Below are 19,865 nucleotides of genomic sequence, written 5' to 3' on the forward strand. Positions count from 1 at the left end.
CTGGAGTATCATCAGACTCACTTGAGGTATCCTCCAGACCAAGATACAAGTCTGGGTCGTCATACAAAGCAAGTTCCTCAGCCTGGGCCAGATATGATGAATCTGGGAGTATGTGATGAATCTGCACATGCAGAATATGTACATTTGAATTGAGAAACATACCGGGAATCACATTCAACGCATCCGAATCACCAGATGACCCAGAATCAGAGTCTAACTCATCATCCGGCCCAAGGTATATATCATCTAATGCATCTAAAACATGTCCAGTCAATTGAATGAAATCACAAAAACAAAACATACCAAGGGACATCCAGGACTTGGAGGACTCAGCCACATCCATTGAGGTGCATTCAGTGACTGGAGGGTCATGAAATCTGACCCCAGGTTGAGAGCTCATGATATCTGATGCACTGAGGAACTGATTGACAGCCTCAAGGCATCCACTGCTCAGCTTGTGGGCATCATTGCTGGTGCTTGGCACATCCCGGCCGGCACAGGGGAAGTCCTTGTTCCTAATCCTTCCACCGGCCCACTGACTGTCAATCTTCTGTCTCCACCTGTCCCTCTCCCCGCACCTGTCCTTCCATCCCCTCCTGTCATCGCTGGCAATGTCGCCAGTTTGTCCAGCAAGATGACCTCCAAGTTCTGGGACAAAGGAAAAGGTAGGGTGGTTGCTGTTGACCTTGAGCCAGAAGTCAGAGGGAGCAGAAAGAGGAAGTCTCCCATGATTGGTATCAGGTAGGGCTTCGTCTTCTTCATACTCAATAACATGTTTACAATTCCTCAAAATTAATCTGAGGTCCAAAACCATGAGTATGGCTGAATATGCAGTCACCACAGGGGCATTACCCAGCATCTTCAAGCAGCCCATCAATACGTCCTTTGACTCATGGACATCCTTTGGAAGATATGACTCTTGCCCAAGGTACCAGCTTACGACTGTGGGTGAAAGCTTCTACAAACCAACTGATCAACTAAATGTATGACAAGAAATGACATGGAAACTTACTATATGAAGCGAGAAAAATTGTTCGCACCAGTTCTTGTTGGCCCTTGAGTCCGATACCATCATGAGAAGGTAGTTTGGCATAGCCCTCATCATCCAGAGCAACTTTGGGTAGCCCATTGTCATCCTCAACCTCCTTGACTTCATCATCTTCACTGTTCAGATCTGTCAATTACAATGAGTAATGTCTACGTCCACTTTGGAAGAAAAACATACAAAGCTCCGCCTTTGACCACTCTGCAAAGAACTCAAAGCCTGTCGAAGCCCACTCTCTGATACTGTTAGAGCTAACAGAAAAGTTTTTTTTGACATTCTGGGGTTGAGATTTGTGTCTAAAAGGTAGTAGTTAGTTAGATTTTGATTTATGAGACAATGTTTGGTCTGCTTGCTTCTTGTGACTAACAAGTGCGACCACACGACAGCCCATAGTATGACAAAGTTGCTCAGAAAAATCCTCAAGTGTTTTTTTGAGGTTATTCTTACAGTAACTTCACTGATATTAGACCCAACACGAAAACATTTTAACTAAACTTACTTAGCCTGGCTTTCCTCAGGTGCACTTTCCTTGTTCCACTTCTCCTTTGCATCATTGACTTCTTTGATTTGCTGAGAAGACATGTTGTTGAACCATTCGCATGCATGACCTATACAATATTTGATGGCATTTTTCACTCCTTTTTTTGCCTGCTCCACCTTGTCAAAGGCATCAATTTCCTGCTTGAATAATTTCTGGGCAACATCTCAGTCAGTGAGCCTCTTCTTATAAAATGAAGCTTCTTTTGGACGGGCAGCAACCTCTCTTTCTTTCACATCTCCTTCCAAATCAGATTCCTCGTCTTTAGAGATTTTTTCAGAATAGTACTGTTTGATTGCCTGGTATGTAGCATAGTAAATCAGTCACACAACAAACTCCCCTGAATATATTACCTTTTTAAAAGAACTTGGCACAGCTACTTCTTCATCTTGTTCCTTGTGGGCTGCAAGTATAGCCTTTTGAATTTTCTTGGTTATATATGATCGGTTCTTTTTCGAATCTTTGATGGACAGGAAGTCCTTCTTATAATGTACAAGAATAGACTTGAAGCTATCTGTCCAATACAAAGACATAGACATATCAGGGGAAGATATTTTAAGAATGCAGCAACGTGGGTTGACAAGTACTGACAGCAGGATGCAGCTGGCTGACAGCGATAATTTCAATCAACAATTGTGTCAAATGAGTCATGTGATTGTTTCTTGCATAGGCCATTCCTGCACTTGAATGCATAGACCTTGTGCTGGTGGACAGAAGTCCAAGCATCAGCCCAGCCGCACTGGCAGCATTGGACTGGAAGGAATTGTCCCCAGGAGTGATGTGAACTATGCATCCACAGGAACTTAGTGATGTCCAAGGAGGTGGAATCCTTCCTGAGGATCAAAAATACATCAGAGTGCCGTCCCAGTTTGTAGGATTGCCCCAGTATGTCGGGAAACACTGTGCGGATGGGCAACCACTTGGTGAACGCCAGCAGAAGATGCAAAGCTGTGGATGGCTGGAAGTGGATGGCATTGAAACAGACAGTAGCCGAAATATGGTGTCTGATGGCAAGTGTGAAATTAGCCGCTGTGTATTAAGGAATAGATGGAAAAAAACTCACTGAAGGACAGACAATTGCAAGTACGAAAAACTTTCAGTATTGTTGATGAGTGAGCTGCATGAGAACATCCAGAGGTAAGACTCTGGTGCATGAGTAATCAGTGACTTCCAGTGCATGAAGATGATGTCCAATGTCTTTAGGTTATCTTTGGGTCATTGCAGGACTGCAGCCTGCAAGGATCCAAAGGAGCTAGAGACTCTGGAGCTGCCATTTATCCCAGTAAGTGGTCATCCTTGCCTCATCTACATACTAATTCTATATATTTTCAGTTACCTTTCATTGCAAAGGTAAGTGAGCATATTTTCTGCACCCTTAATGCTGACATTCTTTTGGATTAGGCTATGTTTTCTGCTACATTGGTGAGTGAATGTCGTCTCTGCATCCTTAGGCTGAAATCTTCATTTGTTAGCTTACACTTACTACTTTGTGTACATGGTAAGTTGCACATCTTCATTGTGAGACTTACACATATTTTTTTCAGTCACCCTTTGAATTGAGCCTGGGGGACTTGCAGTGCATAGTGCCTGGCGCTTCCTGCCTTTGAGTCTGAGGGACTTTGCAGTGCATGGTACCTAGTACTTCCTGCCTTTTATTCTGACTTTGCAGTGCATGGCGCCTGGCACTTCCTGCCTTTGATTCTGAGGAACTTGGCAGTGCATGGCACCTGGTGCTTCCTACCTATTAATAGTAGGTGTCTCCCTTCATTATGTTCCTCATGGCACCTAGCACTTTCTGCCTTTGATTCTGACTTTGCAGTATATGGCACCTGGCACTTCCTACCTATTAATAGTAGGTGTCTTCCTTCATTATGTTCCTCACCAATCAGCTAGTCACAGATATCCAAGGTAAGTGTTCCGCCTTCTGTAGATTTCTGTCTGATGTGTTTTTGCAGTATTCTGTAGTAACACTCAACAGTCCCCACCGTTTCAAAGTTAAGTGTCTATTCTTGTTAGAAAGTCTGTCTCATGTGTTCACTACAGGGGTTTTTTAACATCTACATATTTTTTTCTACCTACTGTTCTATTGGAGGGTAAGACTTGTGTGAGGTGGGCCCCCTCACTCAAGTCTTGCTTCTCCCCTTTATTTGTTATCCTTGTAGTATGCAATACATTCTTTGTAGTACAAAACACAATGTCACACTAGCACTTATATTTAAAATACTGGCAGATGCTAGTTCACAAATTTTTGCTTCAAAAAAAAGTCACATGATTGTGGGAATATATTTTGTGTGATATGCCTGGGTGCTACTAGTGTAGCGCACCCTTCCAAGTATTTGCATCTAGATCAATGCAAGACTTAATACAGTGAGTCTCATTTCTTGGAAGAGAACTTGACCATCAATGGCAAGTTTCACTTAGTTCCCTACACCCTATCTATGTCTTGTAATTCTGTTTACTACTACAATTTAATACACATTTTTCTTTTTACTTTCTGTTGTCTCAATTATTGGGCAAGCCTCATTGAGTCTCACTTCTTTGTGGTATGCATTGACAATTCACATTGACATGAATTCAATTGAATATTGCAACTCTATAGACCACTCCCAGCCTCCAATTCAACCATTAGCAAAAATTCTCAGAGCAAAACTTTCTATTTCGCAAGAGATAATGCCTCAAGCACCAAGGATAGATATAGATTCACCAAGATGTGTGTGGCATGACAAGGATATGCATGTGTCAAGTTTGCTCAATTGAATATATTATTCACTCCCTTGAGTTAATAGCTCAAAGATATAGGCTATCTCTCCCTGATCCACACTTTTATTAATAATCAGTATTCTCCAAACCAGTGATAGAGTTGGACAGTGATTCTGGATCAGGACTGTCGACTGAGAATCTTTGTTGTTCTCAAGTTGCATGACCTTGATGTCATCTGTTGGATCCATCATGACAGGCCTGAAGCGTGCACCAGACTGGTCAGTGGCCTCCCCCACCAGCAGTTAAACGAAAGTTCTCTCCACCCCCCACCCACAGTTGTGGGTTACCATAACATCATCTTCCTCTAAATTTGGTGTAGAGTTAGATGTCAACTATATTGCTCACTGTAAGAAGGTGCAGACACTTCTTGATTGACATGAACTCACATGGGGAACAATTTTCAAACTGGCACGAGGCATCACTCGTGGCATGTGTTTGACCATTAATGGCAAGTCTCATTTAGCTGAGCCTCATTTTGTGGGCGAGCTTCTATCATAGAAGTTAGTCGGCTGCTAATTTGGATCAAAACTAAATTAAGTTCACTGCTAAATTTGGAAGCCAACCAAGCAAAAATTTTCAACATACCAGCTTAATATGTTCATCCACAACTGTTGGTTTCACTGTCTTGGGCCTTCTCATTGCTATGCCAAATACCATAGTTGATGACTCTCTAGGCATGGAGTCAAGGAGTTTACATCACTCTCTGAGTTCTAAGATAGATGAAATCATGAAGGACGCCTCTGCAGTGCCTGTCCTCAAGAACAGTGTGCTTGTACCTCATCTCTTACAAAAGGCTAGGTAGGTAGTCTTTCTGTCATTTTAACACTGGCTAACTGGTCTAGGATGAGGATTCATTTGCGACTTCAAACTTGCATGTCATCTGAGCCAAAAGAGCCTAGTGATGATGTTGGGGTGATGGGGTATGAAATTGATTGTGCAGCCCTGACTATCGCCCATGCTATTGTGAACCTGTGTAAGCCAACACATTAGAGTTCATTTTAAATTATTATTTTGACATGTGTGAGACAGACTACATCAATTGGGATGTTGATCGGTATGCCAATAAGGTCAAATGCTCCCCTGTTCTGGCCAATGGAGCACCAACCCAAGGTGATAAGATCCATAAATATTTCAGCAAGACAGTGCTCAGAAAAATTTCAGAGCCAGCTATAATCATTGATTGCAATGGTAAAATTTTGGTGGCATCTCCCCAATATTCTCTCACTTTCTTGTGTGGTGAGCTTCTGACCCAAAGTAATGGCTTGTAACAGCTAATTTATTATCAAGAACTTCATCAACACTGCTACTATGGCCCTTCGAGATTTGCTCCTTTGATCAATTCCTAATGCCACCGATCAGAAGCATTCTTAGCATTCTGATGGCTTCGTGGTGCCTGAGGGAGGGGGGGTATTTGGGGCAGGACAACTTATAGTGTTGCTAGGTTATTTCATGTTACGACGAGAGGTGGTTTTAGGAGGGTTTTGTTGGAATAATAAATCTGAACACATTAATTAATCAGAGGCTTCATGACCCATTGGTTGTATCGGCATCCTACTCCCAGGACTCAGTTCAAAATTGGCTAGATGCCATGTCAAGTACAGAATTTTTCTGGAATGCCATAACAGCAGTTGTAGTGCCAGAGTTATTTCAAACAGGCTACCATACAATCTCAGAGGTATTGGAACAAACTCAGCAGCCCAAAAAGCCAGTTCTGGTACATCGGTAGCCCTCCATTTTTTTAGGATTGGAAGTCATTGTGAATCATGTGACTTTGAGTCATCATGATCCTGGTGGAGCTCCATCCCATTATGATCTTCTGGTCAGTTTGGGTATTGGGTATGATGCTACATTTTCTATTGAAGATCTCGAGGCTAAACTTGGTTATGGTCCTGGAACAATGAATTTCATCTTGGGGAAGGTAAGGTTAAATTATTGATTATCTTGCAAATTGGCTTACACACGTGGGAAGGTTTTGATGCACTCGGTTGGTCCCTGGAAAACAGGAGAATGATTTATTATTGCACATTTCATGAAGGATAAGGTACATGATAGGGTAGGGGTATCCAGGCCTGGATTTCCAGTTCTGAAGAACTTTTTGAACTTATTGGGTCACAAGTGCAAGAAGAAATTGAGGACAATGAAGTCAAGAACTGGTGGAGGAGACACTAGCTAATTAAGGCAAGGAAAATTTTGGGTTAGCCGAGCCTTGGTCTTTGGAGTAGTGATGGTCTAAAAAGATGTGGAAAGTGCGGGAAAGTGCAGGCAAGGTATAGGGAGGTTAAGGAATGAGATTTCAAGGGAATGAGGGCAAAGGTATATTGCAAGGTAATGGATCCTAGGTATAGAGAGATATAAGGGACCTAATAGGGGCTAAAAAGCGCACACTACAAGGGACTACTTTGAAGGTAAACCTATAGGGTGAGGTATACAGTACAAGGGAGGTGTACAGTCCGAGAGAAGTGTATTAAGTAGTCCCAAAGTATAGGCAACTTGTACTATCTAAAATCCCACTTGGAGTAGGAAGGGATAGGAAATATAGTAAATATGTAAGGACATGTAATAAGGCTGCAACACATTTTACAAGCCTTGAGGTAAGGAAATTCACATACCAATGGGGTTTGGATGGACTATGGATGGACGAGGGACTTTCCTATTGCGTTTCCGATGTGCAGGAAAGTGCAGATAAGCGGATGCGCAAAGTGCAGGAAAGCGGGTTTGGTTTAGGACAAGGGTTACTTGCAGGACAAAGGTAGACAATGATACTGAAACTGATAGTGTCCTATACTCCTTGACACATATGAAAATACCCTGTTTCCTGCCCAGTGTGGGTCTGAGCATCACATCGGACTGCCTTCACCTTTGACATCCTTGATCACTTTCTCATTGACACCCTTGAATGCAAGACATCTGCCATGAGCTTCTTCCAAAAGCTTCGATGTCTTACCAGTAATGCTCTTCCGGACTCTATTCCAGTAAGCTGTTGCATCTGTAATGATATTCTTTTTGATTGACTTGCACTTTGTTCCTTTACAGGATCAATATCGAGAACTGATGAGGGCATCTTGTCAATGGAGGGATTTAATAAATTGAAAACAATTTGGATTTGGACATGATACAAAGGTAACTCCTGGGGCTGGTGACCTGGTTTGGTTTTGTGTTGCCTGTCCACAGCCTGGAATTAATATGCCTCTTGGTTGGCAGGATCAATATGTAAGGTAAGTAATTCTGGTCTATGACTTTATTACTGGCCGATTCCCTCCTATATTACATCCTCACCAGACAAACCGGCTAGTCTTGAATTATGTATAGGACATATCTAGAGGCCGGCCGGATGACTCTGCTTTTCTTCACACATAGGACATAGTAGACTTCTGCAGTAAAGCTGATTTATATTTAATAGCTGGCTGATTATGCAGAGATATGTGGTAGATGGCAACTTCACTGCTCAACATATGAAGATGAAACAGCCTCACCTTGACGTCAGCATCAGGAAAATGTGATTTTACTATTTTTGGTTTTATTTGACTCTATGTACAAATGGTACACTTTTGTACACTAATGGAATATTATTGAATATAGATGTCATATAGAAGTATTTTTTATACTTGGTGTAGGTGAAAAGAACTAATATAGTCACCAATAGCATGTACTACCATAGAGTTTGATACACATACTTACTAGACCAATTGTTAAGCAAAAAAGTGGGACACGCATCAAGTACACTGTTAGATCTCCAGTCCTCAGGCCATCCTACACCAGCTCCCAAGTATGGTATAAGCTGACAAGACTATCATATAGTAGAAAGAAGGACAATATCACCAAGCAAATGTCCAGTAGTGTCCAAAGGGAGAGGCTTGGTAACTGAGTACATATTGTGATGGGCACCAAGTGACTGGGACACAGTTTGCCACTCTATATATGCAAAATGGTGCTTTGGCCAGACTGTAGGAGCTTCATTATAAAGGCCAATTACTTCTGGAAGGCGGAATATAAGTCTCAGCCTACCAACTTTCATTCCTAAATACAATAAAGAAATGCTAAGCTTTAGAGCTATCAAGTATTAGAAACATATGGAGGCGCACCATGAAGTCCAGTAGACTCAGCCCCATCCTTGTGAGTGACCATCACTACATCAAACCTCCCTGGACTCTCTCCTCTACCTGGTTGTGCCCTGGCCAAATCTATACCTTCCTGGCCATCTATGTCGTTCCCAAGAGTATCTAGTGAGAATTTAAAAGAATGCCAAACATCTAGCTTATCAAAGGAAGAAAAGCATTGCCAACTTGAGTACGAGGTATAGAATCTCCTCTAGTAAGAAATTTGTCAAGGAAAATGTGTAAGTGATATGAAAAAGAGGGACAACTGTGCTTGTTTTGGATGTTGGAAAGGGTCTGGGAGGGAGCAGCTGGTCTCTTGGCTGTCACTACACCAACATCCTGGTTTCTTCCATCCACAGCTTCATTGACCTCCTCTTGCCTCTCCTCCTTGGATTGATAGTGAGAGATGTAGCTCCAGAACATGACTATTTTTTCCTGGTGACTCAGCCACTGAGTCATCTGAGGAAGCTAATTGTGAAAGTTGGATGCTCTCCATGCTTCCTTGGCATAGTCTATATGAAATTGTTCGAACATTTCAGTATTATAATTATAGGTAGTTCCGAAATTATGTATGCACTCGTCATAGTGCAGCATCGAGTGGAACTTTGGTATGTTGAAGTGATTGCGTATTTCAAGATCCACCAGGATGTCCTTGTTTGCATGAAATTCATCCAGGGCGTTGGTGAGATACTGGAGGGTAGAGTCATCATGTGTGGGATACTGGGCCATGTAGATAAAGTCGAGTAGAGCTCTATAGCAGAGTATCACCTGTAACGCACAGGAATTCAACTCTGCAGTTGTCATTAGACTGGTGCACCAGTGTTCCAGGTGCTTGACGACTCCCCAGTACAGCTGATGAAGAATATCTGAGGTTATACCCATGTGGATATCGCAATGAGGGAAGTCCTCCCAAAAAAGATGACAAACTCCTCCTGATATGTTGTCTGCTTTGCATAGTTCTTGAAAGTTGCTGATAGAGGTCACCTTCTCCCTAGCAATACATATGAGCTTTGAAGTCCTGCGTTGAGTCCTCCAGCCTGCTGCTTCTCTCTCACCCATCTCATCATCACTTACTTGGCACTTTGGACATGTCCTATACTTGGGGCATGTTACCAGACACTGTTCTGGATAATCTGCGACATAGCAAGCCAAGATGGGGTACATTATCCGCACCTTGCCATCCCCCCCAGTCACCTCCATCCCTTTCTTTCCCGCCTCTATCAGTGGATCCAGGACAATATGCATTGAGTCGTAGAACAGTTGTTGAATTCTTGTTGACTTCTGCTTCTTAGTGAGCTGCTTGCCTACCATCTTGCTGACAGATAGATAGGCTATGAGTATGCAAGCTTGTTGTGATGGTTTGCAACGGATAGCTCGTGGGAGGTTCCCAAGAGTCAGATACACAGGATATGCAGTCTTGCCTCCTGTAAACTGTGTGAGTTGAGTCTTCATTATATATCCTCTCACTCTAAGATGTGTCACTAAATATTTTCTTCAGCCTATAGACCACATGTTCAGCATGTGCTGGATTACCCAGTAATGTCTTGATAGCCTTCAGGGGAGCACGGTGATGGACTATGTGCTTATCCTCTGGGTCATTCTTGAACCATAGCTCTCGCTTCTTCCATGTAGCACAAGGAGGTACTTCATCAACGATCTTGTGTAAGCCGCATATGTTCTGGTACAACAGACCAAGCTTCTCACCAACCTGTCATAGAAAGTCAGTAAGATGAACTCAATACCATAACTAACAGCATGCACTCCAGGTATGGCCATAAGGCTGTCAAAAGACTTGTACCCTATGCCATCCTGAATCACCCAGCAGGCTACCCTCCAGTCCAGCTCAGAAGCAAAATGTGCAAACCTATTGACTGCAGCTGATGATCCCTCTCCGAGTCCAACATCCTCCATAGACACATCTCCTTCCTCATCAGTTCCAGAAAACTCCCTCCTCCACCTCTGGTATACTGTTTCATCCATACATATAACTCGTCCAGCTGTGGGGTGGGGGACTTCAATTCGCAGGTTGATATTTTCATCAGGATCATGTCTGTGATGTTCTAGGTCAGGAGCATGGGATAGTATAGGAACAAGATCGAAGAGCCGATCTTGGAAATCCTGCATGACCTGTGTGGGATCGGCTGTGTCAATCATCTCATCCCCTTGGGCGAGAAGTGGTTCATCCACTTCTCCCATCTGTACCTCATCATCCACACCGAATTGTCCTGGAAGGGTCAATGCCTTCATCTTACCCTTCTTGTACCATTGACAGGACCTAGCAGTGGAAAGGTGAGCTACAACTCCTTGTGAAGAGCCTAACTGTTTATGGCAAGCAGGGCAGACTGATGGATCGTCATCACGTCTATGAAAGCATTCAATGTTGACATTCAGAGCATGAAGTGCAGAGTGGAACACAGTCATAGCCAAAACGATCAGGTGGAAGTGAGATAAGAAATGGACGTGTCTTGTGAGTGCACACCAGATCATTGATGTCCTAAAAATAGATCATGTCCAGAGATGGAAATGTGTCAGGCGTCTTGTTCCAGGCCTTGTACTGATCCTTTGCTCATTGTTACAAAAAAACACATAAACAGTGTAATCTATGAATAGTCAACATATCGCTCCCAAAAAGCACAGCTTAAATTGACCTTAATCAAAACCTGTAACGACATTTGTTCTCATTCTCAGTGTTGGACACTCAAGTGACTCCAGACCACCCAGACCCAGACCCAGAAGTATGACCCTCTGTCAATGTACTACCAACCGAAGGGTCTGTGGAAACATGAGAAGTCCCAGACAGCCCTCCAGACTGATGTGCTGAGTGTGCAGACTGATGTGGTGACTGATGTGGTGATAGCACAGGCGCAGTAGGTGCTGCCCTGCCCCACTGTGATCCACTCCTGGTGCCCATACCCACGTGTCCACTGCGGCACCTGCTAGAAGTGCGTGTTTTGGATGAAGTAGGTGGCTGCGTCTGAGGCCCTGCGACATCAAAGTTCGGCATATAAGGGATAAAAATCAATGGCTCAGAAGTGGATGAAGAAGGTGCAGCCTGCAAAGGGTTTGATGATGGTGGTGGTAATTCCTGACAAGGATAAACGCTGACAGGTTGGAACTGTCGGATCTTCAATGTCTGCACATTTACCAGCCAATTGATGGAGGCAGAATACCTCTCCCGAGCATCCAAGACCACCTCCCGGCTTGGTGCACCATCAACAACAGCTGGTATGGCAGCTATCATCTCTCTTATCACAGCGATGAGCCATGCATGAGTCAACTTTGTGCGCTTCTCCTCCACAGCCCTTCCATCTTTGTCTGTCAGCCACAGCAGGTTGTACAACTTGATCCATCCATCACAAAGCGTGCCAACCTTCCAATATGGTTGAAGCACTCCCATGAAATCTGAGGAATCCAGACATATTTTGTCCATCTTCACAGTCTCTGTCGTAAGGTCATAGGTATCCACTTTTGCCCATGCTGGGACTTTCCTTTGACGAATCCAAAACTCTTTGTCTTCTTCACGCTTGGGAAGAACACGTGTCGATCCAACCTGTGTAACACCCATGGAAGGAGGGAAGCACTTCTCATCGATAGGAGCACAGCCAAATTTCTCGGCAGTGAGCCTGTTTGCCTCCAACATAGACACTGCATTGTTGGGGATTGGTCTTTGCTTCTTGACAGGAGGAGGCCAAAGTTGGACATCATTGTAGGGACCCTTGAAGTTCACCCCAATGAGCCATATAAGGTAGATGTAGGCCTCAAGGTCGTGTGTGATGCTAGGAGCCTCATTTTCTGTGCTGGTGCCAAAAGGGAATGTTCCCTGAGAAAGTGAGTCTACAAAGAAAAAATAGTGGGGTGAGGACACACAGTGGTAACAACTCCATTAGCAGCGCTCTGACTCTCCAACATGTCAAGCGCTAAGCCAAAATCACCAGCCATCCCAGGACGCCTAGGAAACCACTCTGGGTTGACCACCGCCATTCTGAAGTGTGTTTTGCCATCTTGTTCTTTTATCCACTCAGGAACTACAAACTGCTCATCGATTTGAGGAATCCACACCCAAACATTGCTGTCACTGGTGTCTCGGTGTATAATCCCGCGCCTGTAAGCTTCAAGATGATCTGGAAAGATTGATCAGTGAGGCATGTTTAGTGGCAAACATATATGCTTGCCTAGCAGTGCTCCTAGTATACAATGTAGAAGTTCCCGGCAACACGAGAACCAAGTGCATTTCATGGCAGGGGTGCAAAAAAAAGTGCGAAGGTGGACCAAGGGGTCAACCATGCCAGCCATTCCCCACAAGATGGATCCTGTGGTGTCTGGGAGCGATTCATTGCTCTTTGGGTTGGTGAATATGACAGGATCCAAGAAGAACTGTTTGTCACATATGGGAAGGTGCGGGGGATACTTGCCGTAGATATCAGCATCCCATCCAGGTGATGCGCTCCAGAGTGTGTATAATGATTGTGTAAGCTCGACTTCATGAGCAGTTTCCTCTATAGTGTCAGGGACATCTAATGACTCATTGAGATCAATATGTGATTATAGGTCTTTGCTCTGCACTCACCGTTCTTCAATTTAGCCTTACCAATGTGTTCACTATCCTCCAGCAACTGGTGAATTTGGGCATCTGAGTAAAGGTTTACATTCTGCCACATGTCTTTGCAGATCAGGTGAGGATTTGAATGTTGCAAACTGGGGGGTGCAGAGAGGATGTAAGAAATTCCCATGACCCTGGTAGATTGTCCAATGCCGGATTGGCTGTTGTAGATGACTGATACAATCATAGCAGCCAGTTCTTCTGCATCTGACTTAGCTGCCGGCCACCTCATTTCTATGCCGCCCCCAGGCTTTTCCGAGATGGACATATTGTAACCCAAAAGTTCCAAATCTGCATACTTGAACCAAGCGATGATCTTCAAGTACTTCTCAACGTCCTGATAGACGTCAACAGGCTCGGTGATGCTTAATCCTCCACGGGTGTGCACACAGATGGAGAGATTAGAACCCAACAAGGTCAAACCCACAAAGTATTGTTGATTGATTTGGTTGGTCAGAACAAGACATGCAATTTTGCCCATGTAGCTGACCATATCGCTGTTGAGCTTCAAATTATTGCGGTACTTGATTTCCATCACAGAGATGAAATTGGCCCACTGAAAGGTGTCCGTAGTGAGGTGCCTGCTTCATCAGGACAGCATCGGGCTTGTGAGACCTGGACCCATGGCGAGATGTGATGTTGGCACAACACCAGTCTATGAGACATGCATGAATATCAAGTCAAGCTACAGGATCAGATATTACAAACATTGTTAAAAAATTTGACCACATCTTTCTCCCTAAGCTTGTCACCCCCAAGCAAAGCAGGGCAGTATCCGGTTTCCCACCAACTCATCATACCTCCTTGCAGCAACAGCTTATCGAATTCATGACCATTGTTTCTGGAGTAGAGATGACATTCAACAACCTGTCAAAGTAGTAGTTTGCATCAATGGGTCACGAACTTATCACCAATGGTAGGTACATACATACCTCATCATACCACTTTGTAGTCACCATTTGAGCGTCATCTTCTGGGATGTCATGATGCTCAACAAGATAATTCACCACAAACTTCTTCCCCTCCTCGACATTGGCATGAGTTTCCTCACACAGGGATTTGGTGCCCCTGTCATGCATAATATGAGCTATGTTCCTCAGGTTGGTGTCTGATAGCCTGGCCACAGTACTGCTAACAAGTGCCTCCCTAAGTGCGGAAAATGAATCATGATACTGGCGCTCCTTGATGAAGGTGAGCTTTGTTTGGTTTATGATATCATCATTGAGGAATTTGGGATTGGAAAATGGACCATGCAACAGGAGACATGAATCCCAAGGACATCTGTGAGCCACATAGCGGCTGAACTACAGTTGCAACTGCAGCATGATAGGGTCGGAGACTCAGGGATATATGAAGTTTGTGGCTCCATATCTCCAAATGGAGTCGTACTGGTGAGCAGAATGTCAGTTACACTGCTAGAAAGATCATAATTTTGGGCCCTACATGATGATGAACTTGATTTTGAATCGTCTCTTGGAGGTGGAGTTGGTTGGACTTGTAAAGAAAAGAAATTTCCCACGTGTGAGTTTGCATCACCACAGTTGAGCTGTTACTTACCATGTTCTACATGTTGTGTGCTGTGAAGTTGCCGTGGATTGTACGAAACTTTGCTGATCCAATGGAAGGCTTCAAAGCTTCAAGTGGGAGGACATAGCCTTGCACACTCAGCAGCCATCATTTCAGCTGGCACTGATCCCATTGATTGCAAAGATAGATTTTGATTTTGATTTTGATCAGCACAGACCAGGTTAGGAAGCTTAGCTGACAAAGACTCTGAACTATGTTGAACTTGGGAATACATGGTAGAAGCAATGTGTGTGGGAATTTTATGCTGGCTGGGGGTGCGAAGGTGCTACAAGGTCTAGAATTCCCAAATTTGGGAACCCCCGCTCAACATCTACAACATCCACCCAAAACCCACCTTTGTAACATCTCCCATGACATTTCCACTGACCAAAGAGGATGTCAATCTCATTGTGAATGCCCTGCAACTGATAAGTAATGATGAGGCCTCCTTGTTGAAGGACTGGCTGTTATCTCATTACTCTTCCTATTTTCCTGCTCACAGATTTGAAGAAGAAGTTCAAGACAGGCAATCACCTATAGATCAGGTGAGTTCTTTTTTAATTTGTAATTTGTAAAAAGGGACGTCACCCATTTACAGCTCCACCCTGCACCCAACCATGCACATACACATGTTGCATACGATCCATACTGCCCAAGGAGGGGTGGCCGGTTAGTCACAGGAGCATGGTGGACCATTGGAGAGAACACCGCACATTCCTCCAACATTTCGGCCGAAGCGATCATCGGTTCTATAGCATCCTTCGACGCTTCTCATAGAATGGATCTCACCTCATGGATCTCCAGCATGCTTGGCACCCTCAAAGCCAGGGAGAATGATCCAAAGACTGGAGCTGTACTACCATGTCTGGTGGAACATTGTCATACATATTCTGGGATGGGAGTGGGATGGAGCTTTATGACTATGGTGAGCCGACTGCAGCTAGCAGTGAATTGTCTGAGGTACATGTTTGGCATGCTCTTGCATTACTTGTGCTCATGCAATCAATTTAATTCAAAGTACCATACGATCACACCCATCAATTTCTACAATAACAGAATTCTATGATGCTAGGATAATGCCTTTAGAACCCGGGTTGAGACCGGCATGGAGTAGCTTCTTTTCCTGGATCTCATCTGGGGTCAAGTTCATGCTTTTGGTAGGTGGTGGTTCCATTTATGCATTAATTTTGATCGCAGACAAAAACATACACTGGAACATCACCACCGCCCCTGCAGAAGTATCTTGGGAAGTTGGGAAGATGCTGCGTCATCCAGATAAATGTGCTGGTATGTCATACATGTTGTGTTTTGCTTTAAACCTGGAGTCTCACTAGTAACACAAGCTCCGAAAATGCAGTGTCTTATTAAAGGGAAGATCATACCTATTATCACTGCATTGAGGAAGCACTTTCCCTTGAGCATGCCCAATGTGATCTATGGGTCTGTCTCTCACCAGCTGGACTATACATGCATCAGAGATATTGACTGCTTCATCAATTCTGTACTAATCAAGTGACTATCATTGCCAGTAACGTTTCAGCATTAGACTCATGTGATAACTTTCTAAAGTAACTATACACTTCCAAAGCGGTCAAGAAAGTACTGGAACACCTGCTACATACCATGTTGGGAGGATACAAACAGCCTGAGAATGGCATAAGTGGGACTTGCATCATGCAGCAGCCTGAGGCCCCACTCTTCACGTCTTTCGCAGCATCACCACCAGCACCCATCATCCCTTGTACAGGGTCTATGGCCTCCTCTCCCATTCACATTTCAACCATGTTCGATCGTAATCACCCTAGCAACCTTCACTTCCCAGGAAGCCGCGACAGGGTGAAGAACTTGTTATGGACGATAAAGCAGCACAGGATAGTGAAGGATGGGGGCATGGTGATGAGGGACATAGATGAGCTGAAGGAGAAGGTGAGTTCGCTTATTCTATTGGCGTAGATATGCTCATATAGATTGAGACAGTTGTCTACTTTCTATCCTGGGGGCATCAAAATGGTGGATACTTTTCTAGTAGTTCCGATGTTGATCATTCCAGGGGCCTTGGATATTCGTAACTCAGATGGCAGCCTGATGGCCCTTATCTGCACCAGTATGCCTTCTAGCATGTGATTGTCCTTATTTTCGATGCTCAAGTCAGCCTTTGATGGCCTGGACATTTTCAAGGATCAGACTGCTATGTCTGTTTCTGAAGAAAGTCAAGATCCAGAGATCAATTTGCAAGCAGAGGCGAATGAGCCTTTTAGATGCACACACTTCAGTCACTGGAATCACTATGGACTGATGGTAAGTTGAAACTTTATACTTAAAGTCTTAGATGCTGATGCTTCTTGTAGAGTCATACTGTGCCACAGGGTGTCCATCCTCATGACCTAGAGGCTGCTAGAGGGAGAAGAACTAACCTTAGACAGACTTTACCTTACACGTCCAAAGAGACATTTACTCAACAGCAGCTGTACCTGAACATCCAGGCTAATTTGGCTGAAATATTTGAATGGATCAAAGAAGAGGTGAGTCAGAATTTGACTCCAACAATTATTTGTTGACGGTCAATCAGATCTCATGTCACCTTCCCGATGAGTACAAGGTTCTGGTCAAGCTGGTAGACATTCTGCCTAATGCTGAGGGATCTCCAGTCAGACCTTTCCTCTCATTGGTGGTGAATATTAATGTGTGCACAGTGGCACATAGGGATGCCAAGGACTTTGAACTATGCCTAGTGCTGGTGGTAGGGGAGTTCACTGGTGGTGAACTAGTAATGAGAGAGTAGGGGCTGGTCACAGAACTCAGGAATGGGGACTTTGTAATCTTTAGGTCAGGAGAAACTACTCATTTCAATTTGGATTATTTGGGTAGGAGGGCGTCTCTGGTGATGCATACTGATGGTGGGTTTAAAACATGGGAGAAAGATCGAAATAGTTGGAAAGATCACTCCTACTTCACATATTTATGATCTACCACTACCATTATTTGATACTTTTGCATGGATGCATGGGCAGAGAATGATTACTAGTATGTCTGCTGTGGCTGCGCTCAGCAAGTTTATATTTAATGAGTTCATTTCGCTTGTTTAGCTTGCCATTTCAACCTCATCCACCCATGGCACCCAAGAAGAAGATAACAACTTCAGCTGGCACTCGTCCATCTACTTGTGCTAGTGCAGGAACAAGCATCAAGCCTACACCTCAGGGTGGCTCCAGAGCAAAAGCTACTCCTGCCTCCAGAACAAAAGCTACTCCTGCATCAAGTTCAACAGCTAAAGGGGGAAAAAATGCAGTCAAAGGCCCAGGGTTGACTGCAGGAGAAGAGAAGCATCTCAAGGATTTGGCTCAGAAGAAGAAGAAGGTAGCTGAGGATGCAGCTGAGGCTAAGAAAAAAGATAAGTATCCTAGAATTGAAAGACTATCGCTAACTTAAAGTCTCAGCCTCCAGAAAGTGTGCTGCTGATTGTCTCTTGGAGGAGGCAGGAGAAGACAAGGCGATGTCTGACAAGGACTCAGTATGTGACAGTCCGCCAACCAGTCGTTGTCACCATCATTCCCCTGAAAGGAATGATAAAGGTAGTAATATGGTAAGAATGATTCTAGATGGTGGCTTGAGTAGCAGCGAGATAGAGGATGATGGCATTGATGACCAGGTTGGAGAGGACGGGAATGGGGATGAGGACTAGGATAAGGACCACCAAGATCAGGAAGGGGAGGTGGTGGTGGAGGTAGATGAGGTAGATGAGGGCATTCAAAATGAGGAGAAAAAGTTTGCTGGAGAGGAGGTAAGTGTACCAGCATACTGGAAAGGATTGGACTGACTTTTTGAGGAACACACCAGATAGTTATAGGCCTGAAGAAAGACAACCAGAAATCCAACAAGTACTTCAGCATCACTAGCGTTCCAAGGAGCAAGGTGAAACTTAGCAACCTGAACAGCCCGCATATTAAGTGAATAGCTATCTTTGCTCACAAGGCAATGCGCCTCCATGTAGCTACAGTTAACAGCTTTCCTTCAGCTTTGGACAGGGAGGAGCTCTGCTGGGACCTACTGGTGTCTAGCACTAGGGACAATGAGGTGTTGTGGGAGAAGATGTTGCTCATTCAAAGTGATGATGACTTGAAAGCTTACTTGATAGACTATGTGAGTATTTTCCTTAGATGTGCCTCAGTTGTTCATTCTATACTATAGACTTGGAAGGCTGCCGGCCAACTCAGAGGGGATTTTGTGGCCAAAACCCACATCAGTGTCCCCAGTACCTATGGAATAGGAGAGCTAAAACATGAGGAGTTGGAGAAAGCTATCAGGTGGATGTTGGAGGAGGCAAGATTCATACATGGAGGAATTGATATCAAGGTAAGTGTCCTGTCTATTGAAAGGCTTTAGACATATTGAAGCTTGAAATTGCTGTACAGAATCTCATCTATGATGACGCTTCTCCCCTCCAGAACATTATCTTCAGACTGCTACTATTTGTGCAATGGTGGGGTTCCAAGGGAGAAGAAAGAAAGTGGGGGCAGAAGAAAAATCCATTTTTGAACAATATACCCATCCTTGCATTGATATCAAGTGCAGTGAGACCTATATCTACAGTGGCTCAAAAAAGTGTCCCAATGTTTGTAGCTTTTCATGTAATTGCTATATCATGTGTCGAGAGATGGGAATATGACTAAGCTTTAGGGAGATGTCGGAAAGGTCTGCATCTCAGCTTCATTTCGGTTCCCTATACCGTGGGAAACTAATGACATTATTTGAAGATATGAGTATTTTAATTTGATGACTCATTGGGACACTTTTTTGACTTTGAGTTTTACTAATGTAATCTCTATAATTCTAGTACTGTGTGTGACCTCCTTCTGCTCCAATCACTTCTGCCACTCTTCTAAACATATTCTCTATCAATTTTGGGTATTTCTCTTTGGTGATTCCATCATACTCTGCTGTAACACTGTCTCATAGTTGGAATAGCCCCTACAGTGAATCTTGATATGCTACAAGTAATTTCTTGAGTGATTCTCAGGGGTATTCAATATGGTTGATGTCTTGGGTCTATGTTGAACATGATAGAATAGTAATATTATGGTCTTTAAGTTATTTGGTAGCCAATCTAGAAGGTTGCTCTATAAGACTTAAGATCTCTTAATCACTATATTCTAATTGGAAAGACTGCTGATGCTAATAAAGTGATTAAATTGATTATTTCCATCATTCCTATGACTATCTCTACTCAAATAGTCAGACAGACTCTCAAGACAGCCCATC

At 43.8% G+C, this 19,865-nt stretch overlaps 8 protein-coding genes across 8 annotated transcripts; 4 read left to right on the forward strand and 4 right to left on the reverse strand.

Annotated features, from left to right (window-relative positions):
* Window positions 1–936: 936 nt before the first annotated feature.
* Window positions 937–1,627, reverse strand: F5891DRAFT_981823 (uncharacterized protein; the record flags this gene model as incomplete). Its single annotated transcript, XM_041377160.1, has 4 exons — window positions 937–977; window positions 1,013–1,174; window positions 1,226–1,341; window positions 1,545–1,627. The coding sequence occupies 4 exons, from the start codon at window positions 1,625–1,627 to the stop codon at window positions 937–939; spliced, it is 402 nt and encodes a 133-aa protein (XP_041223989.1).
* Window positions 1,628–6,069: 4,442 nt separating this feature from the next.
* F5891DRAFT_955544 (uncharacterized protein) lies at window positions 6,070–6,279 on the forward strand (the record flags this gene model as incomplete). Its single annotated transcript, XM_041375335.1, has 1 exon — window positions 6,070–6,279. A coding segment is annotated over one exon (210 nt), but the record flags the coding sequence as incomplete, so codon positions are not given.
* Window positions 6,280–8,908: 2,629 nt separating this feature from the next.
* On the reverse strand, window positions 8,909–9,892 carry F5891DRAFT_955444 (uncharacterized protein; the record flags this gene model as incomplete). Its single annotated transcript, XM_041375329.1, has 1 exon — window positions 8,909–9,892. The coding sequence occupies one exon, from the start codon at window positions 9,890–9,892 to the stop codon at window positions 8,909–8,911; it is 984 nt and encodes a 327-aa protein (XP_041223991.1).
* Window positions 9,893–9,908: 16 nt separating this feature from the next.
* F5891DRAFT_955433 (uncharacterized protein) lies at window positions 9,909–10,861 on the reverse strand (the record flags this gene model as incomplete). Its single annotated transcript, XM_041375327.1, has 2 exons — window positions 9,909–10,148; window positions 10,202–10,861. The coding sequence occupies 2 exons, from the start codon at window positions 10,859–10,861 to the stop codon at window positions 9,909–9,911; spliced, it is 900 nt and encodes a 299-aa protein (XP_041223992.1).
* Window positions 10,862–12,146: 1,285 nt separating this feature from the next.
* F5891DRAFT_920912 (uncharacterized protein) lies at window positions 12,147–12,721 on the reverse strand (the record flags this gene model as incomplete). The annotated part of the gene is made up of 3 exons (XM_041373781.1): window positions 12,147–12,260; window positions 12,308–12,549; window positions 12,601–12,721. Coding segments are annotated over 3 exons (477 nt in total), but the record flags the coding sequence as incomplete, so codon positions are not given.
* Window positions 12,722–15,754: 3,033 nt separating this feature from the next.
* F5891DRAFT_955548 (uncharacterized protein) lies at window positions 15,755–16,122 on the forward strand (the record flags this gene model as incomplete). The annotated part of the gene is made up of 2 exons (XM_041375336.1): window positions 15,755–15,887; window positions 15,950–16,122. 2 exons carry the CDS (start codon window positions 15,755–15,757, stop codon window positions 16,120–16,122), a joined length of 306 nt encoding a protein of 101 aa, XP_041223994.1.
* A 107-nt stretch (window positions 16,123–16,229) lies between these two features.
* F5891DRAFT_1190802 (uncharacterized protein) lies at window positions 16,230–17,338 on the forward strand (the record flags this gene model as incomplete). Its single annotated transcript, XM_041367362.1, has 6 exons — window positions 16,230–16,532; window positions 16,584–16,710; window positions 16,759–16,904; window positions 16,955–17,128; window positions 17,176–17,253; window positions 17,300–17,338. 6 exons carry the CDS (start codon window positions 16,230–16,232, stop codon window positions 17,336–17,338), a joined length of 867 nt encoding a protein of 288 aa, XP_041223995.1.
* Window positions 17,339–18,557: 1,219 nt separating this feature from the next.
* On the forward strand, window positions 18,558–18,959 carry F5891DRAFT_918201 (uncharacterized protein; the record flags this gene model as incomplete). The annotated part of the gene is made up of 2 exons (XM_041373744.1): window positions 18,558–18,746; window positions 18,795–18,959. Coding segments are annotated over 2 exons (354 nt in total), but the record flags the coding sequence as incomplete, so codon positions are not given.
* Window positions 18,960–19,865: the final 906 nt, after the last annotated feature.

Source organism: Suillus fuscotomentosus, assembly GCF_016647785.1.
Source record: "Suillus fuscotomentosus strain FC203 chromosome Unknown F5891scaffold_39, whole genome shotgun sequence".
Lineage (NCBI taxonomy): Eukaryota > Fungi > Basidiomycota > Agaricomycetes > Boletales > Suillaceae > Suillus > Suillus fuscotomentosus.